Here is a 19,264-nt window from a genome sequence, read left to right as displayed (position 1 = left end):
GCCAGCACGCCGGGCACCCTGCGTCACCCTCTGCCCTTCACTGGAGACCTCATGCCCACGGGGACACCCTTGGGCTTTGCTTCGAGGGCTGGGAAATGGATACGATCCCTCCGGAGCGCTGAACTGCTGAACCGCTCACTGGGAAGGAGTGACACGCTTGCCGGGGTTTAGCTGGGGAAGCAAATGCCCAAATACACTGTGTCCCCCGCAAAGCACCCCTTGGAGACTCCTGCCCTGGCTTACACAGAGAGCAAGGCTCCAGAAAGCAGTGCTTTTGCTGTGACCCTCCCATTTTGTCCCCCCAGCCTTTGTCTCTGTGCGGGACAGACAGATCTGTAACTGGAGACCCACCTCCTTGCCAGAGATACCTTGAAAAAGTACAGTGTTCTGCTCGCCCTGTGTCACAGACCCTCATCCTTCCCCCTTGCTCCGGAAAATCACATCCCCACACTGCTGGCTGCAAGTATCCATGTGCCATGAGCCTCCCCGTGCCATGAGCCTCCCCGCATGGAAGGTCGGAGCATCCCCGTACCATGAGCGTCCCCATACTTCCAGCCACGAGCATCCCTGCACCATGACCATCCCTGCACTGCTGGCCGTGAGCATCCCGCACGCGGGGATGCTCTGTCTGGGCACCGCGGGAACACCAGCCTGCTGCCCTGGGTGGTGGGAGAAGGATCACGTGCTCTTGACACACCAAATACGTACATTTCCCTCTTGGGAAAATAAAATCCACCTGGGGACTGTCACCACTAAGCCAATAAACCAGCTGGAGGAGCTCATCAGCTGCGATCCGGCAGAGCACCAGCCATCTCTGATGGTGGTGGCAGCCCTCCCGGAGGCAGAGGTGGCAGGAGGTGGCAGCTTCACCTGACCCGACCAGCCCAGCCTCAACCTGCGCCGATGGCCCGGGCTGGCTCTGCCTTGGCACGCAGTGGGGTCATGCTGGGGCTCAGGAGAAACTCGATGTCAAAATCAAACCCAAAATCAAGACAAGAAGAGGTGATGTCCATCCCTCTTCTGCAGGAATCACCCTTCCCTGTCACCTCTCTGTCCACAGGCACGTCCACCGTGGCCACCCACACCCGGCTCCTCCTGGCACAGCCTCCCGGCAAACCGGCTGCTTCAGTTTCCCAATAGGTTCGGAAGAGATTCGCCCGCTTCGATAGGGAAGGAGCTCGGCCACAGAGACCTTAAGAAACTCAACCAAAGTTGCCCGGCAAGCTTGAGACGGAGGTTGGGGAAAGCCAACGACTCCCGACCCCGGCTGTGTGCCACAGCCACCAGCCCGCACCCCAAACGCCGAGCCCAGCGCTGTGCCCGGCTCCCCGGGCAGGCAGGGCCCCCCCTGCTTCCCCCGTGGTTATGGGGGGTGAATTTGGCTGCCGGGGCGCTGCCACCCGAGATACCCAGCTGAGCACCCATCCCTGCATCCAAATGCCACGGGTGTCCAAATGCCACGGGTGCTTTCCTGCCCGCAAATAGCCTGTGCCGGGGTTTGAGGCTTCGCAGCGTCCCTGCGAACGGGCTCCCCACCGATGCTGACAAACAGGTCCTCTGCCAAACCAGGCACCGCGGGGTGGGTCCGACTGGGGCAAAGCCACTGGGTTAACTGGCAGGGACGGGGCGGCTGCAATCAGGGAGGCAGATTCCCATCGACACAGGGCAAATGGCAGCAACGGGAGAGAGCGACATGGTAGGGAACCCTTTATCTTTCCCTACACCAGCGTCTGGCAACTCCTTGAGAATAATTGGTGTCTTCATCCCTTGAGAAACCTGCCGAACCCGGGTGCGAGACATGCCGGACCTGGCCAGAGCCCTGCCTGCTTTGATGCTGCGCAGGCTGCACAAGGGCTGTCGCACACAAGCCCTGCTCCTGGTTTGGGCACCCCGGGTCCAACTGCAATAAACCCACCGGGCACAGCAACCTGCAGCGAGCCGGGAGCCAAACTCAGGGGGCTCCTCGCAGCATCCCGAGGGCTGGACACAGCATCCCCGTGCTGCGAGCATCCCCACGCCAAAACACAGACTCCTTGTGTCTAACCTCAACAACCTCCAGCATTTACCCCTGGCTTGAGCTCCAAATCTTAGGGCTTACACCCACACAGAGCCCAAGGCGTCCCTGCCACCAAGTTGTTCCTGCTGACAGCACATCTGAGCCTCCTCTGGCAGCTCTGCCTCCCTCCTCATCTGTGCTTCCTCCTTCTCTAAGCTCTCTCATCCTGCAATGCGTTCAGACGTGATGGCGGGCGATGGTGAAGGCGGGTGATGGTGAAGTTTGGGAGTCGGAGAGGCCCAAAGCACCTGCCTTCCCCCCTCGCCTGGGCTGGGGACCCACAACAGGCAAAGGGCGTGGGGTTTGGGGACATGGCAGCAACTGGGAGCCTTTTTCCTTCTCTGGGCAAGGCTGGGAGCCTTTATCCCAGGGAAAACTCAACAACTAAGTTTTTTAAAGAGGCTGGCAGCAGGAGGCAGCGGGGATAGCATCCCTGCACAGCGCAGGCATCGATCTCTCACCCCCAGCCCAGCCACCCCAGGACCCCCAGCCAGACACCCAATTTCCCCCAGCCGCTTCCCCCCCTGCAAGCAAAGCAGGAAAAAACAGGCAGCTTGTTCAAAGCTAAGGCTCCCAGAACAATGAAAGGAAAAGCAGAGTCGGAAACCCCGTCCCCATCCGCGCAGCTGGGAAGAAGGTGCAGCGCTCGCCTCTCGCCCCCAAGGTTTGGTGGCCGCAGCGGGGATGGAGGGGGGAAATGCCAAGGGGGGGAAACAGCATTGCAGGAGTCCTTTGGGGCTGGGTTCACCCTTGCAAAAGCCAAACGCGTGCTCCTGCTCCAAGTTTCAGGCCCCCAGAAGGATCTCAGCCGCGTGGTGAGATGAACAGCGCTCGCTCCCTGTCCCCGCAATAATTTGGGGGTTCGCACTGGCCGCCTACCCCAAAGCGATGTGTCCCTACCCGACTCCCATAGCAAGGGGGAGCAGTAACGCCCTTTCCCCACGGAGCCAAAATCGCAACCCCCAGCCCCGGCCAGGATGGAAACAGCTGGGAAAGGTTTCGGGTGGGGGAAGCCGGGCGGCTCCTTCAGAGATACAAGGGCTCCTTTCCCAGCTGGCCGGGGAAACGCGTTACCGGGAGGTGAAGTCACCGTCCCTGCTGGGACCTGGCTATTCCGCTCTCCAGGATATGAACTCAGAGGAGCTGTATTTGCCCAGGGAAGAGGTGGAGCCTTTTCCATTTCCCCCATCCTTCCGAAAGGACAGGACGCCTCCCGAGCGGGAAGAGATGGGGCGATAGCGGCAGGGGCCGGCAGCCAAGCGCGAGCTCTGCCTGCGCCCGTGGTGCATCACCGGGCACGCCGTGGGGCCAAGAGCCACCCATGGGCTGCAGGACACGGGGACCAGCAGAGCATCTGGTCCAGCATTACCAACACGCCTTGGCTCCTGTTCAACTGGTTCCATACTGGTTCCAACTGGTTCTCCTGGGAGCTGGGGAAGGGGCTGCGGGGCTCCAGTGGCCCCAAGGTACCCAGGCGAAGGGGCTGCGCCTACAGACACCCTCAAATAGTGCATTAATATAATCTGTGGAGGATGCTCAACAGATCAACGAGGGCTGAAATAACACTAAAGGGACTTAGAGAGATTAGGAGAACAAACCCTGGCAGATTCAACCTGGGAAAATTGCAGACTGCAGCATCTGGGGAAAAATAATCTGACCGGCAGACAGTCAATGGGAGGAAGAAAGAGGGGAAGCAGGATGCGGGGGGACGGTGAGAGCAGCGTGAACGTGGGCACGGAGGGAGCTACCGGTGAGGAAAACAACCTCAGCAGCTCTGGGGGGGGGGATGCTGGTTCCCAGAGTACCACCTTCCATCGTGTGCCCAGGGCTGTGAACATGATACGGGGTCACGGGGGACAAGAGGCTTGGGGGGACGTGAGAGGCAAGCGGCAGGAGACAGCAGCCGAAGGGCTTGCCTCGCACGGGAAGATTAGGGCAGGTCAGTAAGTCTGGATTTGCTGAGCAACAGTTAATTAGGGAGGGCGGGCAGGGACGCAGCAACCCACCTACACCTGGAGGGTTTTGACGCTCAAGAGGAGCACATAGCTATTTATTTCACGGTTCTAACAATGAGCCCTAGATAAAAATTAGAGCAGACAAGAGTGGCCAGCAAAACCCCGCGAGCTCAAGGGAGTGAAATGAGGATCCAGCCGTGCGCTGTAGTTTGGATGGTTGCAGCAAATCATGCAGCTCCTGGGGGCAGTGGGACAAGGCTGAGGTTGGGGGACGGAGCTGCCACAGCCTTACGGCACTGCCCCCATCACTGCCAGCCCGGTACCCACACGTGGCAGCTGGCACCTGGGAGCTGCTCCGGCCGGTGGAGCCAGTACTCAAAGCACACAGTGATGTGGCAGCTGGAAATACTGCGACATCCTCTCCCTTTGGCCCCAGGAAAACTGCCGTGTGCCTGGAGCAGGCGCTGCCAGGGCGGACGGAGCGGCTGTCCCCACCCTGGATGCTCTAATCTAGGCAAGGCACACACAGGATGGGAGGGGAGGCACCGGGAGGTGAAGCCGTGCGCTCGAGGTCACCCAGAAAGTCGACGGTTCAAGTGCCGTCACTCCTTCCCGAGGCCCCGGCAGCCAGGAACCAAATTTTCTCCAAAGCCCCCCCGCGACCGTCCCACGGGCAATCAACTGTCGGCAGCAGAGGACTAACCTCCAACCGCCGCTGGCGGCTGTGCGGCCGAGGTTTGGAGTCACACACGGTTAAAAATACCTTGCGGATGCCTTTCCTCAACTCTGACCCTGTGAGCCGGTGCTGCCGCCAGCCCCGCTCAGGGACGCGCTGGCGGGGTCCCCTGGGATGCACACAGCCTGGTCTGTGCGGGGACAGGGGCAGACGCTGCCTGGGGACTGGGTTTTCCTCCCTATGAGCCAAGGATTCCTGCTCCTGGGGGGCTGCTGCCTCTACCCTCTATTGCCAAACCCAAACGAGAGGCTCTTTGCTTCCTACAGCTGCCTTCCAGCAAATGATGCACGGGCTATCTGGCTCCATCTAAATTACAGCCCAGATCCGAGCAGCTTGAGCAAACTGTTTCCTTCCCTCCTGGACAGAGCCGAAATGTGGCCTCCAACTCCCGCTGGTCCCAAGGGATGCTGGATGGGCGACTGCTCCCACAGATGCCACGGCGCTGCAGCCAGTCGTGACATCTGCATTGGGAAAGAGCGAGGATCTCACCCAGCAGCGGCTGCTTGGTGCTGCCAAGCCATGAGGGACGGGAGGGATCCCTCTCCAAATGCCCTCTCTGGCGACGGCAAGGGGGAGGAAGGCACCCGTCTCTCCTTGCCACTCCCATCCCCTGCCCAAGGTCACCTACCGAAGCAAGCGGGAACTGCCCAGCCACTCCACGCTGCCACCAGTGGGCAGGGGAGAGGGACAGGTCTGTCCCCAGTGGGACAAGCAGCCCGAGAGCCGAACCCGCCGCTGCTCCGTGCTCTCCCTGCCAAGGCCAGGCAGGGCAGCGCCGCTTTGCTGGTGCCCAGCACGAGGGCTCTTTGCCAGCCAGGTCAGACCCCCAGCTGCCCGCCCGGGTTTCTGGCTGGCCGGGCAACGCTGCAAAGCGGGAAAAGCCGTTGCCAATATCCAGCAGAGCATCTGGCTGGTGGCACTTCTCTTGTGCCTTGGCTGGAGCAGGATGTTTTCACCCAGCTGCAGCAGCAAAGGATTCCCCCAGGACCCCGATCTGCAGCAGGACCCTATCTGCATGGGACAAGAGAGGGACATGACAACTATATCACCACGCTGCCCTGCACCGCCCTGTGTGTCCCCAGGTGGAAGCAGCAGTCACCAACAAACGTGTCTAGCAGCTGACGACGTGGTACGTCCCAGGAGAGGCATCTCCCCGTCCCCATGGTGGAAGCAGGAACCCGCACCAGGACCCCGCGCCTGTCTCGCCGTCCCTGTGGGGGCCTCGGTGGCTGCTGAGTTATTCTGGGCGCCGCGTTCCTGCCCCCCTCCCCTCATCCCAGCTGCTCCGGGGCCGGCGGGGAGGGCAGTGGGTTCCTCCCATTGCCCAGCCCGGGCACCGGCGCCGGCAGCTGCTCAGGGACCAGCTGGGGACAAGGGCGACACGGAGCAGCCCCGTCCCCCCACGTACGGCAGGAGGGACAAGGGCTGATTTACAGCAAGGTCAGAGGCATCAGAATACAACTGCGATGGGTGGGGGGGCTTGGACCCAAGGACCCCCAGTCCCAGGGGCTGAGCTCCGGTCAGCAGCTTCCCACACGGGGTTGGGGCACATTGGGGCACAGCGCATCAACACCTCCGAACCCCTGAAGAGCAGGCCCACCTTAGCATCAGAGGTAAACTGAGGCAGGGGCAGCATTCCCGGCCCCTTGTCAAACCAAGGTTGGGTTGTGCCCGGCTTCCCACAGGGACACCGCCGTCCGTGGGGACCCTGCCGCCAGCTCGGCCCCCTCCACACCGTGCCCCTGCCTCGGCGCTCCCCACTCCCCAACCCGACGGAGCAGTGGTGGGACGCAAGCCAAGGCCTGCCCGCTCCCTGGACCCCTGCCGGCAACCCGATCTGTTTACGCCTTTCCAGCACGGCGGGTGCGTGTCGGGAACGGCCCCGGCAAGCCCGAGTTGGCGGCAGAGGCAGGACGTGGGAGCTGAGCGCAGAAACCCCCGCCTGCTGCTTCGCTGCATCCCGGGGGGGGTGGCGATGAGAAAGAGGGAGGTGCACAGGAGGAAAAAGGTTCCCCCCACCTCCCTTGGCTCCTTTTTGCAGGAAAAGGCACCCTTTCTCACATCACGCCACCCCTCTCAGGGTACCTGTGCCCCCCACCTTGGCCAGGGAATCACGGCGGGTTGCCTCATCCCCAGGCCCCACCGGCAAATGGCTTTCCGAGCCGTGCCGACCCTGCTGGGAAAGCGAACCAGCCCTAGAAGTTGCACGTCCCTTCCCAACAGACGAGGAGCTGGCTTTACAAGCACGTGGCCAGCCACGTGTGGGGGCTCGGGGAGCTGACAGCCATGTGTTGGTCCCTGTCCCAGTACCTGGGTTGTCCCCGGGTAGGGCTGAGCAGAGGCACCCACCCACACCGTTTATCCATGACAAAACCCATGGGTGACACCAACACCTGGCATGAATTCGGACCCATGAAGCTGCAGGGGTTTGGAGCGGGGTGCAGCATGATGGAGCAGAGCCATAACTTTGGGGGGGGTCAGAGCTAGACCGCTCTGTCCACACCAGGTTTGGGGTGGAGGGAATGGAGAAGCAGCTCCAGGAGGTCCATGTGCGGCCCAGCACGTGCTGCTAAATATAACCAGCGGGACAGATGCTCCGAGACAGGGAGCTGCCTGTGCCCCAGCACTGCGGAGGAGGAAGCTGAGGGCTCCCCTAAGGCTTGAGCACCCTCGGGGTTTGGCCACAGAGCAGGGTCACCAGCAGCTCCTCCACAGGAGCCTCTTTCCCTGCAAGGAGGAGCGTTTCCCTTCTTTATAACCTGGCAGGATAAGTAGGTGCTCGCTCAGGGAAGCCAGGAGGCCTCACACAGCCCTTCCCACCTGCGTCAGCCCAGCAAAACAAAACCCGAGGTGCTTCAGGCCAACTGGAGCAGCCCGGGCTGCAGCCCAGAGCAATCCCCACGACCGCGGCTGCGCCAGTCCCCGTGCCGCTGGCCGGGCTTGCCGTGCACCCGCATCCCCCGTGCACAGGCAACGATTAGCTGTCAGGGAGGACTCCCCTTTTGGAGGCTGCTGAGGCAAGCGGCGCTCATGTGGCCTCGTCGTGTCGGGGATGCATCCGGGGAGGTCCCCGAGGGGCCACGCAGGCTGTGAGTTGGGTGTCCTGCCCAAGGAGAGAGGACACCCACAGTTGGGGAAGGTCTGTGGGGGTCCCAGTCCACGGTCTCCCTATTGCTGTTTGCACCCAGTTCGGCTCCAGCTGGAAAACCCCCTTCGGGCTCATCCACGCCCGTCCTGGCAAAGTCCTGGCAAAGGAACAAGACCGTGCCCCAAGACGGGCTGCTCAAGGGGGGGGAGCAAGGGCCGAGAGCCAGCCAGACCCTGGGACTGACGCTCCAAGGGGGCAAGAGGCACCTGCAAAGCAGGTGGGAGAGGCCGAGCCAGCCCTGCCGCTGAGGGCACCTCCGTGCCGGGCACCCGCCACCCGCGCCACGCTCACCGACTCCCTGCGCAAAGCAGACAGGGTGCCTTACCCAACCGGCCGTGCCTGCGGCCGAGGGCGGCGTCACAAAACCCCAGGAGTTTTCACCCCCCCACGGGACAGCTGCCCGCTGGGGACGGCCGATACAGGTTCCGGCTCCCAGGACGGCACCCGGGGAGGGTCGGGGTGGGGGTCCAGGCACGGCGGCAGCGCTGGGTGCTGCACGCTCTCTGCGCAGCCTTGGCTGGGGCCCAGCGGGGGAGCGGTGCCGGTGCTGGCAGGGCTTGGCGGAAGCGCAGCCGGACGTGTTGCACCAGGCCTGGGATGCTGCGGGAGCCGCAGGTTTTCCCTGCTCCCTTATCTCGCCATCGAAGCTGCGTTCGGTTGCAGCTCTGGCCTTTCTCCCCGGGGTTGCAAACATCTCGGAGTACCTGTGCACCCACCCTGGGTGCAGGCTGCCACAGCCCCGGGCATCCCGCGGGAGCAAGGGATGGGCGAGGGTGTCTGGCCCTTCCCCGGGAGGGTAAAGATCATCCCAGCAGAACCATTTCCAAGCAGTCTGGGCATCTCCAGACAGGTCCGTGACTCACCGGGACACCTCGGCAAGGCCCGGGCCATGTTGCAGCCCCAAGGTTCAAGCAGGTCCCTCCCTCTCCATCCCAGGCACGATTTTTTGGGGAAGCCAGGATGGGATTTGGGGGAGCCAGAGTGCTCACAGCTCCTCCCCACCCCTCTCGCTTGCTAGAGCAGCAAGAAAAAGGTGCTTTATCATCATTTAGTTTCTGCCCCTTTCATACTCCTTTGCTGGAGTTTTTGCCAGCGGCGGGCCTCGGGTCTGGCGGGGGGCCAGGCCAGCCGAGGCGCTTTTAAAAACAAAGCAGGGCGCGTGCATGCACACACACACGCACGGCACCCAGTCCCTCTTTTAACTCTTGCCGGGGCGATGCCGCATGGAAGCGCCTATTGCATGCTCCCAGCCGGCTGGAAACCATGTTCCATGGGGGATGCTGTCGATCACCACTGAGATCCAATAATTCACTGCCCCCCTTCCTGAGGAAACCTTGCAGCACCAAGATCCCAGTGGAGAGGTGGCAGGAGTGATGCTGGTGAAGCTGTTGTGGTCCACGAGGACCGGCCTGTCCTAAACAGGAACAACGCTGCAACCCCTATCTGGGTTGCAGCTGAGATCTTCGGACCCAGCAGCCCTATGGGCATGAGGAGGAGGAGGAGGAAGAGCACAAGGTTTTCACCTAGAAGCAGCTTCTCTCCTGGATGGCAGAAAGCTAGGGAGCGTCGGCGGCACATACCCAGCATCCCCAAACCCACGGGGCCAACTGCCTTTTTGCACGGGTCGCTGCTACTTGGAAAGTCTTTATCCACCAGCTCCCTCCCACCTGCAACCAGCCCCACGCCCCCAGCACGTCCCCAGTCCCAGCTGGAGGACGGGATACCCATGCTGGCGGTGTCCTTGCTGCGTCCCCTCCTTCCCTGCCCAAGTACAGCCCTGGGGAGCACCGTCCCCATTACGGTGCCCATGTGCTGCCGGCGGCCGGGCACACGCCATCGCGTGGCTCGGGGCTGCCTTCCCTGCCTGCCTTCAAGCTGTCTGCATACGAATTGTTCCGTGTTTCTGGGTCAGGGAGCCAAAATGGCCTCTGCAGCCCTCGGGAAGGGGGAGCCGAGCCCCCTGGTCTGGGCTGAGTCACTGGGAAGTGCCTGAAGGATGGAAATCCCCGTCCTGCCCCAAACCTCAGCCTCCCGCCTGCAGCATCAGGGATGGCTGCCAGCCCAGCTCCATCCACAGCCCTGTGGGACCTCCGCATCCCCAGGGAGATGGGCAAGTCCCCGGGATGTCCCAGCGCTGCCCGGTTGCCCCTGAGGGAAGGCAGCATGGCCCAGGGCAGCCCCAACAGAGCCCATGCTCATCCTCTTCCCCATAATTAGCCTTTTTTTCCCCATTCTTTTACCCAGGCAGGGAAAAGGAAGCAGGTGGCCCAGGCTGAGAGCAAGGAGCCACAGGCTGCCCTGCCAAAGGGGTTTTAAAGGATGAGGACAGAAATAAAGACCTGGGAGGGGAGTAGACATAGACCTGTGATGGGCGACAGGGTGCAGAGGGGAGTGGGGCTGGGCGCCCTGAGGAGGCTTTGCCGAGCGATGCCCAGCGCTGCCTCCTCCATCTCCCCGCGCGATGCTGTTTGCTCGTGCCTTATCTCCCACGCTCAGCACAGTGACGCTTTCCCTGGCTCTGGGCACACCGGTGGCAGCCAGGCCCCTTTCCAAACACAACACCCGTTAGAGGTCAGCTTCGAAAAGCAACCTCCTTTCGCTGCCACTACCCATACAGGGCTCTTCCCAAGGAGAAGCGCAAAAAAATAAGGGGCTTAACCCCACCGTGAACTGGGACAAACGGGACGCGGGTGGGAAAACCCACCAAGCAAACAGCTTGGGAGCCACGGAGGGAGGAGGAGGGAAGGATGGACCCCCCCCGCCCCATGCTGCGCAGCTGCAGCCCCGCCGCCATCCATCCCCACAGCCGCCACACTCGCTGGAGCCTTTGAAGCCTCTTTTCTTTCCCTCCCACCCACTGCAGTTCAAAAGCGGGTTTCGGCAGGCTGCGGGGCGGTGGGGTCCCTGGCACGGGGCTGCCACCAGCCAGGCTCCCCTGGGCACGGCGCCTCGCCCCGCTCCTGGCTCGGTCTCGGCAGAAGAGGGAGTTTTGCCCGTTTCGGCAGAGTTTCCCAGCGTCTCTCCACAGGTGTGCCCACAGCCCTTCCGAGCCGGTCCAGCCCGTCAGACCTACAGCATGCAGGGAGAGGAGGGGAGGACACGGCCAAGGATGCCTGGGAACTCGTCCTCAAAACTTGGGCTTCAAGGGACGTGTCCAGGGCCACACTCAGGCTCGATGGCAGAACTGGGTCCAGCCACCTGCACAGCCCAGGGCAGGACCGGAGCAGGCAGGGTGCCCAGACATCCCTGCACCACTGCCAGCAGGGAAAGCCATCAGGTGTAACAGAGCCTGAAATGATAAGGATCCTGCTCAAGGCCAGTCCTGACTCTTCTCCACAGCCACAGCACACAGAGCAGCCAGGAGCATCCCAAGGGACAAACGTCCCTTGTGAGCAGCAGCAAAGAGGAGGATGGTCCTCCTAGGTGAGGGGGGATGTGTGTGCTGGGCTTGCCAGCCAGCACAAAGGTGCATCCAACATCATCACAAAATAACCCCTAAACTGCAAAAAGGAGCAACTTCTTCCCTGAACAAGTATGGACCTGCTGGCACTGAGAGAAGGAAAAAGCCCAGCAGGACACGAAGGGAGGGGAGTGTTTCTGCAGAGGATGGGGACAGAGAGTGCCGGTGGCAAAGGCTAACAAATCACAGGAAAGATATTAAACCTCACGCTTCGGGGCTTAAGCTGATATAGCTACTAGGGATTAGGAGGAAATTTAAGGGGGAGGGAGAGAGCGAGTTATCCCACATCTGCCTGCTGTGGTCTCACAGCATGCAGAGCAGCATTATCCCTGTCCTGCCCAGCCGGACGGGTGACAGCAGCATCCGAGGGCCGGCACCGCTCTTGGGAAAACCTTGCTGTGCTTTGTGTTGCCAGGACGTAGCAATGAGAGGCACCAACCCCGGCATGGGGATGATAAAGCCAAGACCCCCCCTCCAGCAGTTTCGCTAGCGTTTAACAACTTGCTGGGTCATGGCTCAGACAGAGCAGAGTCCCAGGCACCCATCCCCTCCCTGTCCTTGATACATCCAAGGTCTAGAAAGCACCAACATAGCTGGTGAAATGGGGCAAGTCCTGGGTGAAATGGGGCAAGGGGCTGGCCAAAGCTTGCCAGACCTCCCCAAGGCAGTGGCTGAACCCCGGCAGGGCTTTGCCTCCCCGTCCTTGAGAGTTTAACACCAGTTTGCTCAGCTGCCACCCTTTCTTTGCACTTCACGCACGTTTAAACATAAACCTTCGCCACGCCCTTGAGGAAGGCAAACAGTGAGTCCTGCTTCCATCGCCTTCCACGGCTCTTCCAGCCCCCAGCTATCACAGGGGCATCACCCCCCCATGCTCCCCAGCATCCCCCCCCATCCCCTGTCCCTTAGCCCTGCACATCCAGGGATAGGGACACGCAAACCTTGCCGGGCACCGTCCGGCTTCAGGAGTCATCACCCCTTCCCAGGGACGAGAGTCCTGGCCGGGGGGCTCTGCCTCTCACCTCCCCCCCGGGAGCCCCGGCCCCTCGGTGCCGCCGTGGCCGCCCTGGCCCGGCCAACTGGCGCATTGTTGGCGAGCGCGGCCAGCCCGGGGATGTGATTGATCGTCAGGGAGAAAGGCCAAAGCCGTGACGGGTCGTTTAACAATTTCAATTAAACTCTGCAGCACTTTGACGCGGAGGGGAGGGGAGAGGAGAGGGAGAGAGAGAAGGAAATTAAAAAGCGGGACGTTTCTATTGCTGCGCCAGGGAACCTCAGCAAAGAGCGGCCAGCTCGGCAGGAGCAGCCCGGCTCTCCCAAAGGAGACTCCCTTCTCTGGCTGCAGAAGTGACCACAGCATCGTCCCGACGTCCCCTTCCCGCAGGCAGGTCGCCTGCCCTCGCCTGCCCTTCCCCTCTCGCTCCTGCCGCCAAAACTTTCTCCCTGCCTGCCCGCCCCACCGCCTTATAATAATAGGTGCTGTGACCCACTTGTACGGCAGCGCTTGCGCGGGGAGGAGGGCTGTGCACGGTGAATATTAAACAACATGTCCCTGAAGTTCCCGCTGCCGGGACTGGCGCTTGATTTTTGCTTACGTGCGGTGACTTTTTTAGGCACAGAAAGCCCCGGAGGGCTGATCACAGCAACCAAGCTCCCAATCCACTGAGACAGCAGAAGGACTCTTAGAGGGATTTTTAAAATAAAACAATAATAATAATCAGCATCTCAGCCTGTCATGTGGAAAAGGCACTTTAATGAGCAGCAAACACAGCAAACGCTCAGCTCACACGGCATTGGCAAGAGGAGGGAGAGGGAACCGTAAGGGATGGGGAGCGGCGATGCCCTCCCTGCAGGGGATGAGCCCCTGGGGCCAGGCAAGCCCCCTACGGCGGGTCCAGCACGGGAGCCCCACTGGGGGCTTGCATGGTGGCCTTGCATGGTGGCCTTGCATGGTGGCCTTGCATGGTGGCCTTGCAGGGGTCTGGGCTTTTTGCTCCCCCCTCCATATAAAATAAAATTAAAATAAGCAAAGCGAGTTGCCGACGCCGCTGCAGCGGGGGAGTTAAACGCACGCTTTCACGTGGGTGCCCCATGGCTGGAGGGCGGGGAAGACGCCTGAGAGAAAACACAGACGGGGTTTAACTGGGAGAGAGTTACTGGAGGGGACCAGAGAAAACAAGTGTAACTTCCCCCCTGCGGGTGCACAGGGAGAGGAGAGCTGCAGGCACCCCAGCCTGCCCACACCGCCCACCAGCCTGGCGGAACGGGGCTGCGTCAGCCGGCGGGATGCGCGCGTCCTGACGTTATTTACTGCCTTGGGGGTGTCCTTCAACCCGCCTGTGCACGCAAACCTCTCTCGCTCCGGCTCGGAGACCCCGTACAGGCGCAGTCCCTGAGCTGCAAGCAGAGGCAACGGCACCCAGTCCCTCCACCTGGGAAGGGGGCACCAGGCACCCCCTGTTCTGGGGAGGAGATTGCCCCCAGCCCTCCTGCAGGCCTGGCAGTCAGGATTTGCAAAGTTTTGTCCCCAGTCAAAGCTTTCCAGCAGCTGACCCAGGAGAGTTTATCCTCTTCTCACGTTTATAATCCCCAGCCTAACTCACGTTTCTCAGCACCAGCCTCTCCGCCCTGAGCTGCTCCTAAGAAGCCTTAAAGCTTCTTCTCCTGCCCGAGTTTCCCCTCTCCCTCCCCAGGACGGTTTTTTCCCCTCCAGCTTTCCCGCACACACCCACAAGACCCCCCATGACGCGACGCGCAGCCCTGGCAGGGGAGTCCCGCACTCCTCAGCCTCCCCCTGCCCGGAGCGGTTCCTGCAGACCAGGCAGGCGCCGTGCACCTTCCCCCAGCCATGCACCACGCTGAGCGCCCTTTTATTTACATTTCCCAGTTTCCTTCTCTCGATAGGTCACAAGAAACAAACAGGAGCTCAGCTCTCTACAAGGGCACTGTGGCACCAGCCGCGATCCGCTCCTCCACCTTTCCACCCTCCCCATCTCCTCCAGACACCGTCCGGTGCCTGCAGGACCCCGGTGCCCTTAGGGACCCCTGCGAGCCCGACGTTTGCTCCAAGCCGTGCTTGGCGCTGACCTTTCTGAGAGCACGTGCAAGAAAACAGCCCTGCCGAAGGGTTAAACATTACCAGACTGAAATTCAAGGCTTGACGATTGGTTCCAGTCGACTGGCTGCGATGATAATTTTTCACAAGATAAACACGGCCAGGGGCGAGCGGCAATCGCTAAAGACCCTTTGTAGCAGCGTCCCACCCCAAGCAGCTTTGCTTCCCCCCCACCCCAAGCAGCTTTGCTTCCCCCCGCTGCTGCCATTTCCCTTTGCCTGTCCCTGCTCAGTGGCCCACACTTCATGGCTCCTGGCCCTGAGCCCAAGGGCAACCCCAGCCCTGCCAGGAGGATCGCTTACAGCCCGGTCATTCATCCGCACGGGCTCACGCTCCCGCCTCCAGCTGCAGTGTAACTCATGCACCAGGGTGCAGAGCCAGCACTCGCACCCCGGCTTGGACGGCACCGAGCCCACCGCTGGGACTGAAACCCCGGGACAGGCAGCACTGCCGGCAGGGAGAGGGAGCCCGCAGCTCTGCGCCCAGGTACTCACTGCTCTTGGATGCCTTGATCTTGGCCACCAGTTTCTGCACGCCAGGTATGTCCCCGTTCTTCACAGCCTGGATAAGCTCTTGCTCTCGCCCCATTGCAGACAGATAGGAGTGGGAGCACGCAAGGCAGAGATCCTCGGATCCCGGTGGTTTATAAAGCCATGGGAATAAGCTTCTAATTCCTCAAAACACGCTTTGATGGGAGGTGAAATCCAGCAAGAAAGATACTTTACAATCCTACAGGACATAAAAACCAGAAGGAAGAAGTCTTTCTGTTAAGGGCAGAAGTCCCTTTCTGCATTGGGAGGAGCAGGACCCGGATGGGGTTTGGCTGGAGAACGTGTGATCAGTTAAAACGAGATATAGTTCAGCGCTCAGGGATGGGCTCCCGGCAGCACCGGGGCTCTGTGAGACAAAGCCAGGTGGCTCGGGGCAGGGTGGCTGGCACAGTCGGCATTGGGACTCCCTCGGCCTCTCGGCTGAACCCGCACAACGCTCCTGGAGCCGGAGGTGTCGTGCTTTGCTCCCCTCGCCAGGCTCTGCTCTGCTGATGAGTCCCTAATTCTTCCCAAAGGGATTACAGGCTCGTCGCCATCTGGAAGTTATAGATCCTCCCTCTCTGGTGCTCATTAGCCCCTTCGTTTCGGCATTCCTCTTGGCGACGGCGCTGCAGCCACGCTGGGGAGCCCCGGCGCGGCAGCCCGGGACCTGCAGAGGGGAAGAGCAGAGTCAGCCCTCGAAGGCCATTTACCTCCCGGCTCCGTCGCGACAGCTTTTGTATCCGCGCCGAAGAACAAATACTTTGACTATATTTAGTCCTGGCGGGACTTGGCTCGTCCTCGTGTTAAACAGAGAGGGAAGAACCTGCAGAGGAAACCTCCCAAGGGTGCTGTCAGGGGGTGGCCGAGGAGCGGGACAGGGGCACAGCTCCTTCCCCATCCCCTCCCTAAATGCAGCACACAGGGCTCAGGGCACCGCGGTGTCTCCCCCTCTCCTGTCCTGGTAGCAGTGCCCAAGGGATGGAGCCAAGAAGGTTTAGCCAAAATCCTCTGCAGCCCATGGGAGTGGGTCAGCCTGCCTGGCACCCTTCCCCCTGCCCTCTGAATTACCCGGGAAGCTCAGCGCCCTGGGACCAAAACCATTCTAACAGTACGTGAGCTCTCTCTGGCCCAGGTCAGGAACTGAGTATAATCCAGCAGCACAACCCCGCTCAGGACAGAAGGATCGTGCCCATGTCCCAGCCCGCTGGGGTACCCCAGAGAGGGCACGGGGTCCCACGGCAGCAGTTCACACCTCCCAGCCCGTGCTCTCCTGCTGCGCACGGGCTGCCCAAACTGGGCGGCAAGAAAATCCCTCCTGGTTCAGGGCCATGAGCCTGGCAGGCTGCTCTGACGCCCGGGGAGGAGCGTCTGCACAGGAGGGCAGGGAGCTCGCGCCATGCCAGCTGCAAGGCCACTGCCAGATCACCACGTGACTTCCCCGTGCTGATCCAGACAGGATCGGAACCAACTCCGGTTCCTCCAGCCACGGCTCAGGTGTGCTGTCTCCCTTCCCAGAGCACTCACCCTCAGCCATTTATATAACAGCAGGCGTCGCTTTGTCCAAGTGATCGATGTCACTGTTTTAAGGACGGAAACCACAGGGGAAAGAAGGCAACAGCAGGAGGAGAGGTCCCACCTGGGTTGGGGGGGGTGGGGGGGCAAAAGCAGAAGGGGTGTCTCATGGCACAGCATTACTCAGCCCACCCATGGTAAAGCTGGAAGCTGCATCCGCCCATGAACACGGGCCCCCCATGGGCTCCCCATGCTCCAGCCCTCCCCTGGGTGCAGTGGGATTCAGGGCAGCCAGAGAGGCGATGCTGCGGTGCTGGCTTAGCTTCTGGGACAAGGGGATGCTGAGATTTCCACACCGGACTGAGGATTCTCCCCACATCATCGCTCCCTGGGGGCTCACGGTTTGTTCAGCTGATGAGCCCCCCAGCACCGGGGCTGCTTGGGGGCTTGGTACCAGGCACGGAAGGCAGTGCCCACTAAGGTCAGCTGTCACCTCCCCACGTCCTGGGGCACCTGCACCAGCTTATCTACATTACAACGAAGTTTCAGCCACTTGACTCAGACTAACCCCTTGCCGCAAACAAATCCCCTCCCGAAACCTCCTGCGTTGCACCATCTTCAAAACGACTTTATTTCATTTAACCCTGTGCACTGCATCCAGCTTTGTACTGCTCTTCAAAAGCACTCACAAAAAGCGAGTGTGAGTGCGCTGAGATTGTTTACTCATTTATTAAAAAAGTCCACATGGCCTCACTTAGAAATCAGCTCCGTGCTGCTGCCAACCTCTCCCAGAGCACGCGAGGGTCAGCGAGCAACTCAGAGGTACCGAAAGCTTAGAATACCGATCTCCACCTCTTCAGCCTTCCGAGAGAGGAGCAGCAGCGAAAGTAAAACTCAAGGAACGCACAAAGCTGGAAAAGCAACAGCAAACATCCCTCCCACCCGAGCTGAGCCTCCAGCCCAGGAATCCACCTGGAGAACCAAAGTATCCCAAACATTCCTGCAGCCAACGGCAGCGCTGGGAAGAAGGGAGAGAAGGAAAAGAAAAAAAAAAAACAAAACAAACCAACAAACCAAACCTAAACCCAAACCAATTACGTAAGTAGCGAAAGAAAGATGCAAAAGAGCAGTAGGCACCGAGACCGGTCCCGAAGGGCGGGCGGGGGAAGCTCATCTCCCCCGGGAGGGCCCCGGGAACCCCCGCGCTGCCCGAGGCCGGGCCGGCAGCGATGGGGACACCGGCCGCGTCTCTCCCCCCCCCGCCCCGGGACCCCCCCGGGTCGGGCCGCTCCCTCCTTCGGGGAGGGCTCGGGGGGGGGCAGATTTTTGCCCCCAGCGAGACGAGTTGCTGCGCTGCTCCTGCGAGCGGCCCGAGCCAGGCGGGCTCCGCAGCCAGCGGCCCCCACTCACCTGGCAGCGCTCCCGGCCCCCCCCCAGCCGCGCCGGGGCGAACCGAGCCGCACTGGACCGGACCGGACCGGACCGAGCCGAGCCGTGCGGTGCTGCGCCGCGCCGAGAAGTACAGAGCCGAGACAAGCAGCAAGTTGCCAAGCCGTGCGGAGCTGGACCAGGACCGGACCGAGCGATGCGGTCCCGGCTGCCCGGCTCGCAAGGCGGCGCGGCGCTCGGTAAAGTCCCGCTCGGGCTGGCCCCGTCCCGGCAGGAAATCCCTCCCCGGCCCGGCCTGATTGGAAAAGCCCGGCGGGTTGTGCGGGCTGGGCAGGGCCGGGGCTGCTGTCAGTCACCGTGATGCGCCGGCAGATTTGGGCAGGGGCAGGGCCGCGGCAGCCCGCCGCACCGGCACCGCTCCCGCCCCGCCCCGGACCGGGGGATGCCCCTGGGGCTCCCGGGCAAGCGGCTCGCTATGAACGGGGCCCGGCCGGAGAGCCAACGCGGTCCGGACCCGGCTCCGGGGGACGGGACCGACATGGTGCGGGACTGACCCGCTGGTCCAGGACCGGCCCCGGGGGATGCTCCCCCCCATCCTCGACCCGGGACCGACCCAGTGGTCCGGGACCGGCCCCGGGGGGGGGGGGGGGGGGGGCAATCCCCCACCTTCAGCCCCAGACCAACCCACAGCCCTTTGCCCCCTCCAGCACCGGCCACCCCGGCAGAGGGGCTGCACAGGCTGCTGATGGCACCCACGGGACCAAAGTCCACCGATCCCCAGCTGTCCAAGCCCTAAATTAATCCTACTCTCACAAAGCACTAAAAATCACCAAAAATCACCCATTTCTGCCAGTCCTTGACAGAAACAACAGCAACCAGTGCTCCCCCGAGCACAGTTCTCTTAAAACAAGAGATTGCCTAATAAAGCTGGACAGCTTTTGCTGCATGATACCACTGGATTATCATCAACTAATCAGATTAAAAACACACAGAGGCTTTGATTTTATTCACTAAGTGCCCAGCCTACGGCTCCCCAGGAGAGTTGGAAAGATCCCGTACCTCTTCGACCCAGGCCTCAAGACATTTTGCCAAATGATGGTTTCGTGAGCAATCCCAGTAAGGGGGATCCTTGGCAAGGAGGAACTGATGTTTCAAGACACACCCTGTCTTTTCAGTTCAGGAATAAAGAGATTATTATGTACATCTAATTATAAATGTCAACATTTTATGGCTGCTATATTGAAGCGTGAAGCTCTAAGTAGCCCTGCTAGGAAGGGCTGTGAAGTGAAAGGTCTTGTTATTCCTTCTGTGAGTTTTGCCAGAGCTTGTAAAGCGCAGTGACATTTATAATAATCCCCTG

General features: G+C 61.2%; 1 protein-coding gene across 3 annotated transcripts in view; it reads right to left on the bottom strand.

The window, feature by feature from the left end:
* CASKIN2 (CASK interacting protein 2) overlaps positions 1 to 19,081 on the bottom strand; it is a 36,190-nt gene extending 17,109 nt beyond the window's left edge. For 2 of the 3 annotated variants that reach the window (XM_054846142.1, XM_054846141.1), the window contains exons 1-2: positions 17,926 to 19,081; positions 14,965 to 15,670 (exon numbers count right to left, since the gene is read on the bottom strand). In XM_054846142.1, the coding sequence (XP_054702117.1) occupies positions 14,965 to 15,058 (94 nt within the window). In that variant the 5' untranslated portion in view covers positions 15,059 to 15,670; positions 17,926 to 19,081. The remainder of the gene's footprint in view (positions 1 to 14,964; positions 15,671 to 17,925) is intronic. The other variant, XM_054846140.1, reaches the window with a different exon arrangement.
* Positions 19,082 to 19,264: the final 183 nt, after the last annotated feature.

This window comes from Grus americana, chromosome 18 (assembly GCF_028858705.1).
Source record: "Grus americana isolate bGruAme1 chromosome 18, bGruAme1.mat, whole genome shotgun sequence".
Classification (NCBI taxonomy): Eukaryota; Metazoa; Chordata; class Aves; order Gruiformes; family Gruidae; genus Grus; species Grus americana.
The sequence above is the reverse complement of the archived record's forward strand: the minus strand, read 5'-3'. Positions and strand labels throughout refer to the sequence as shown.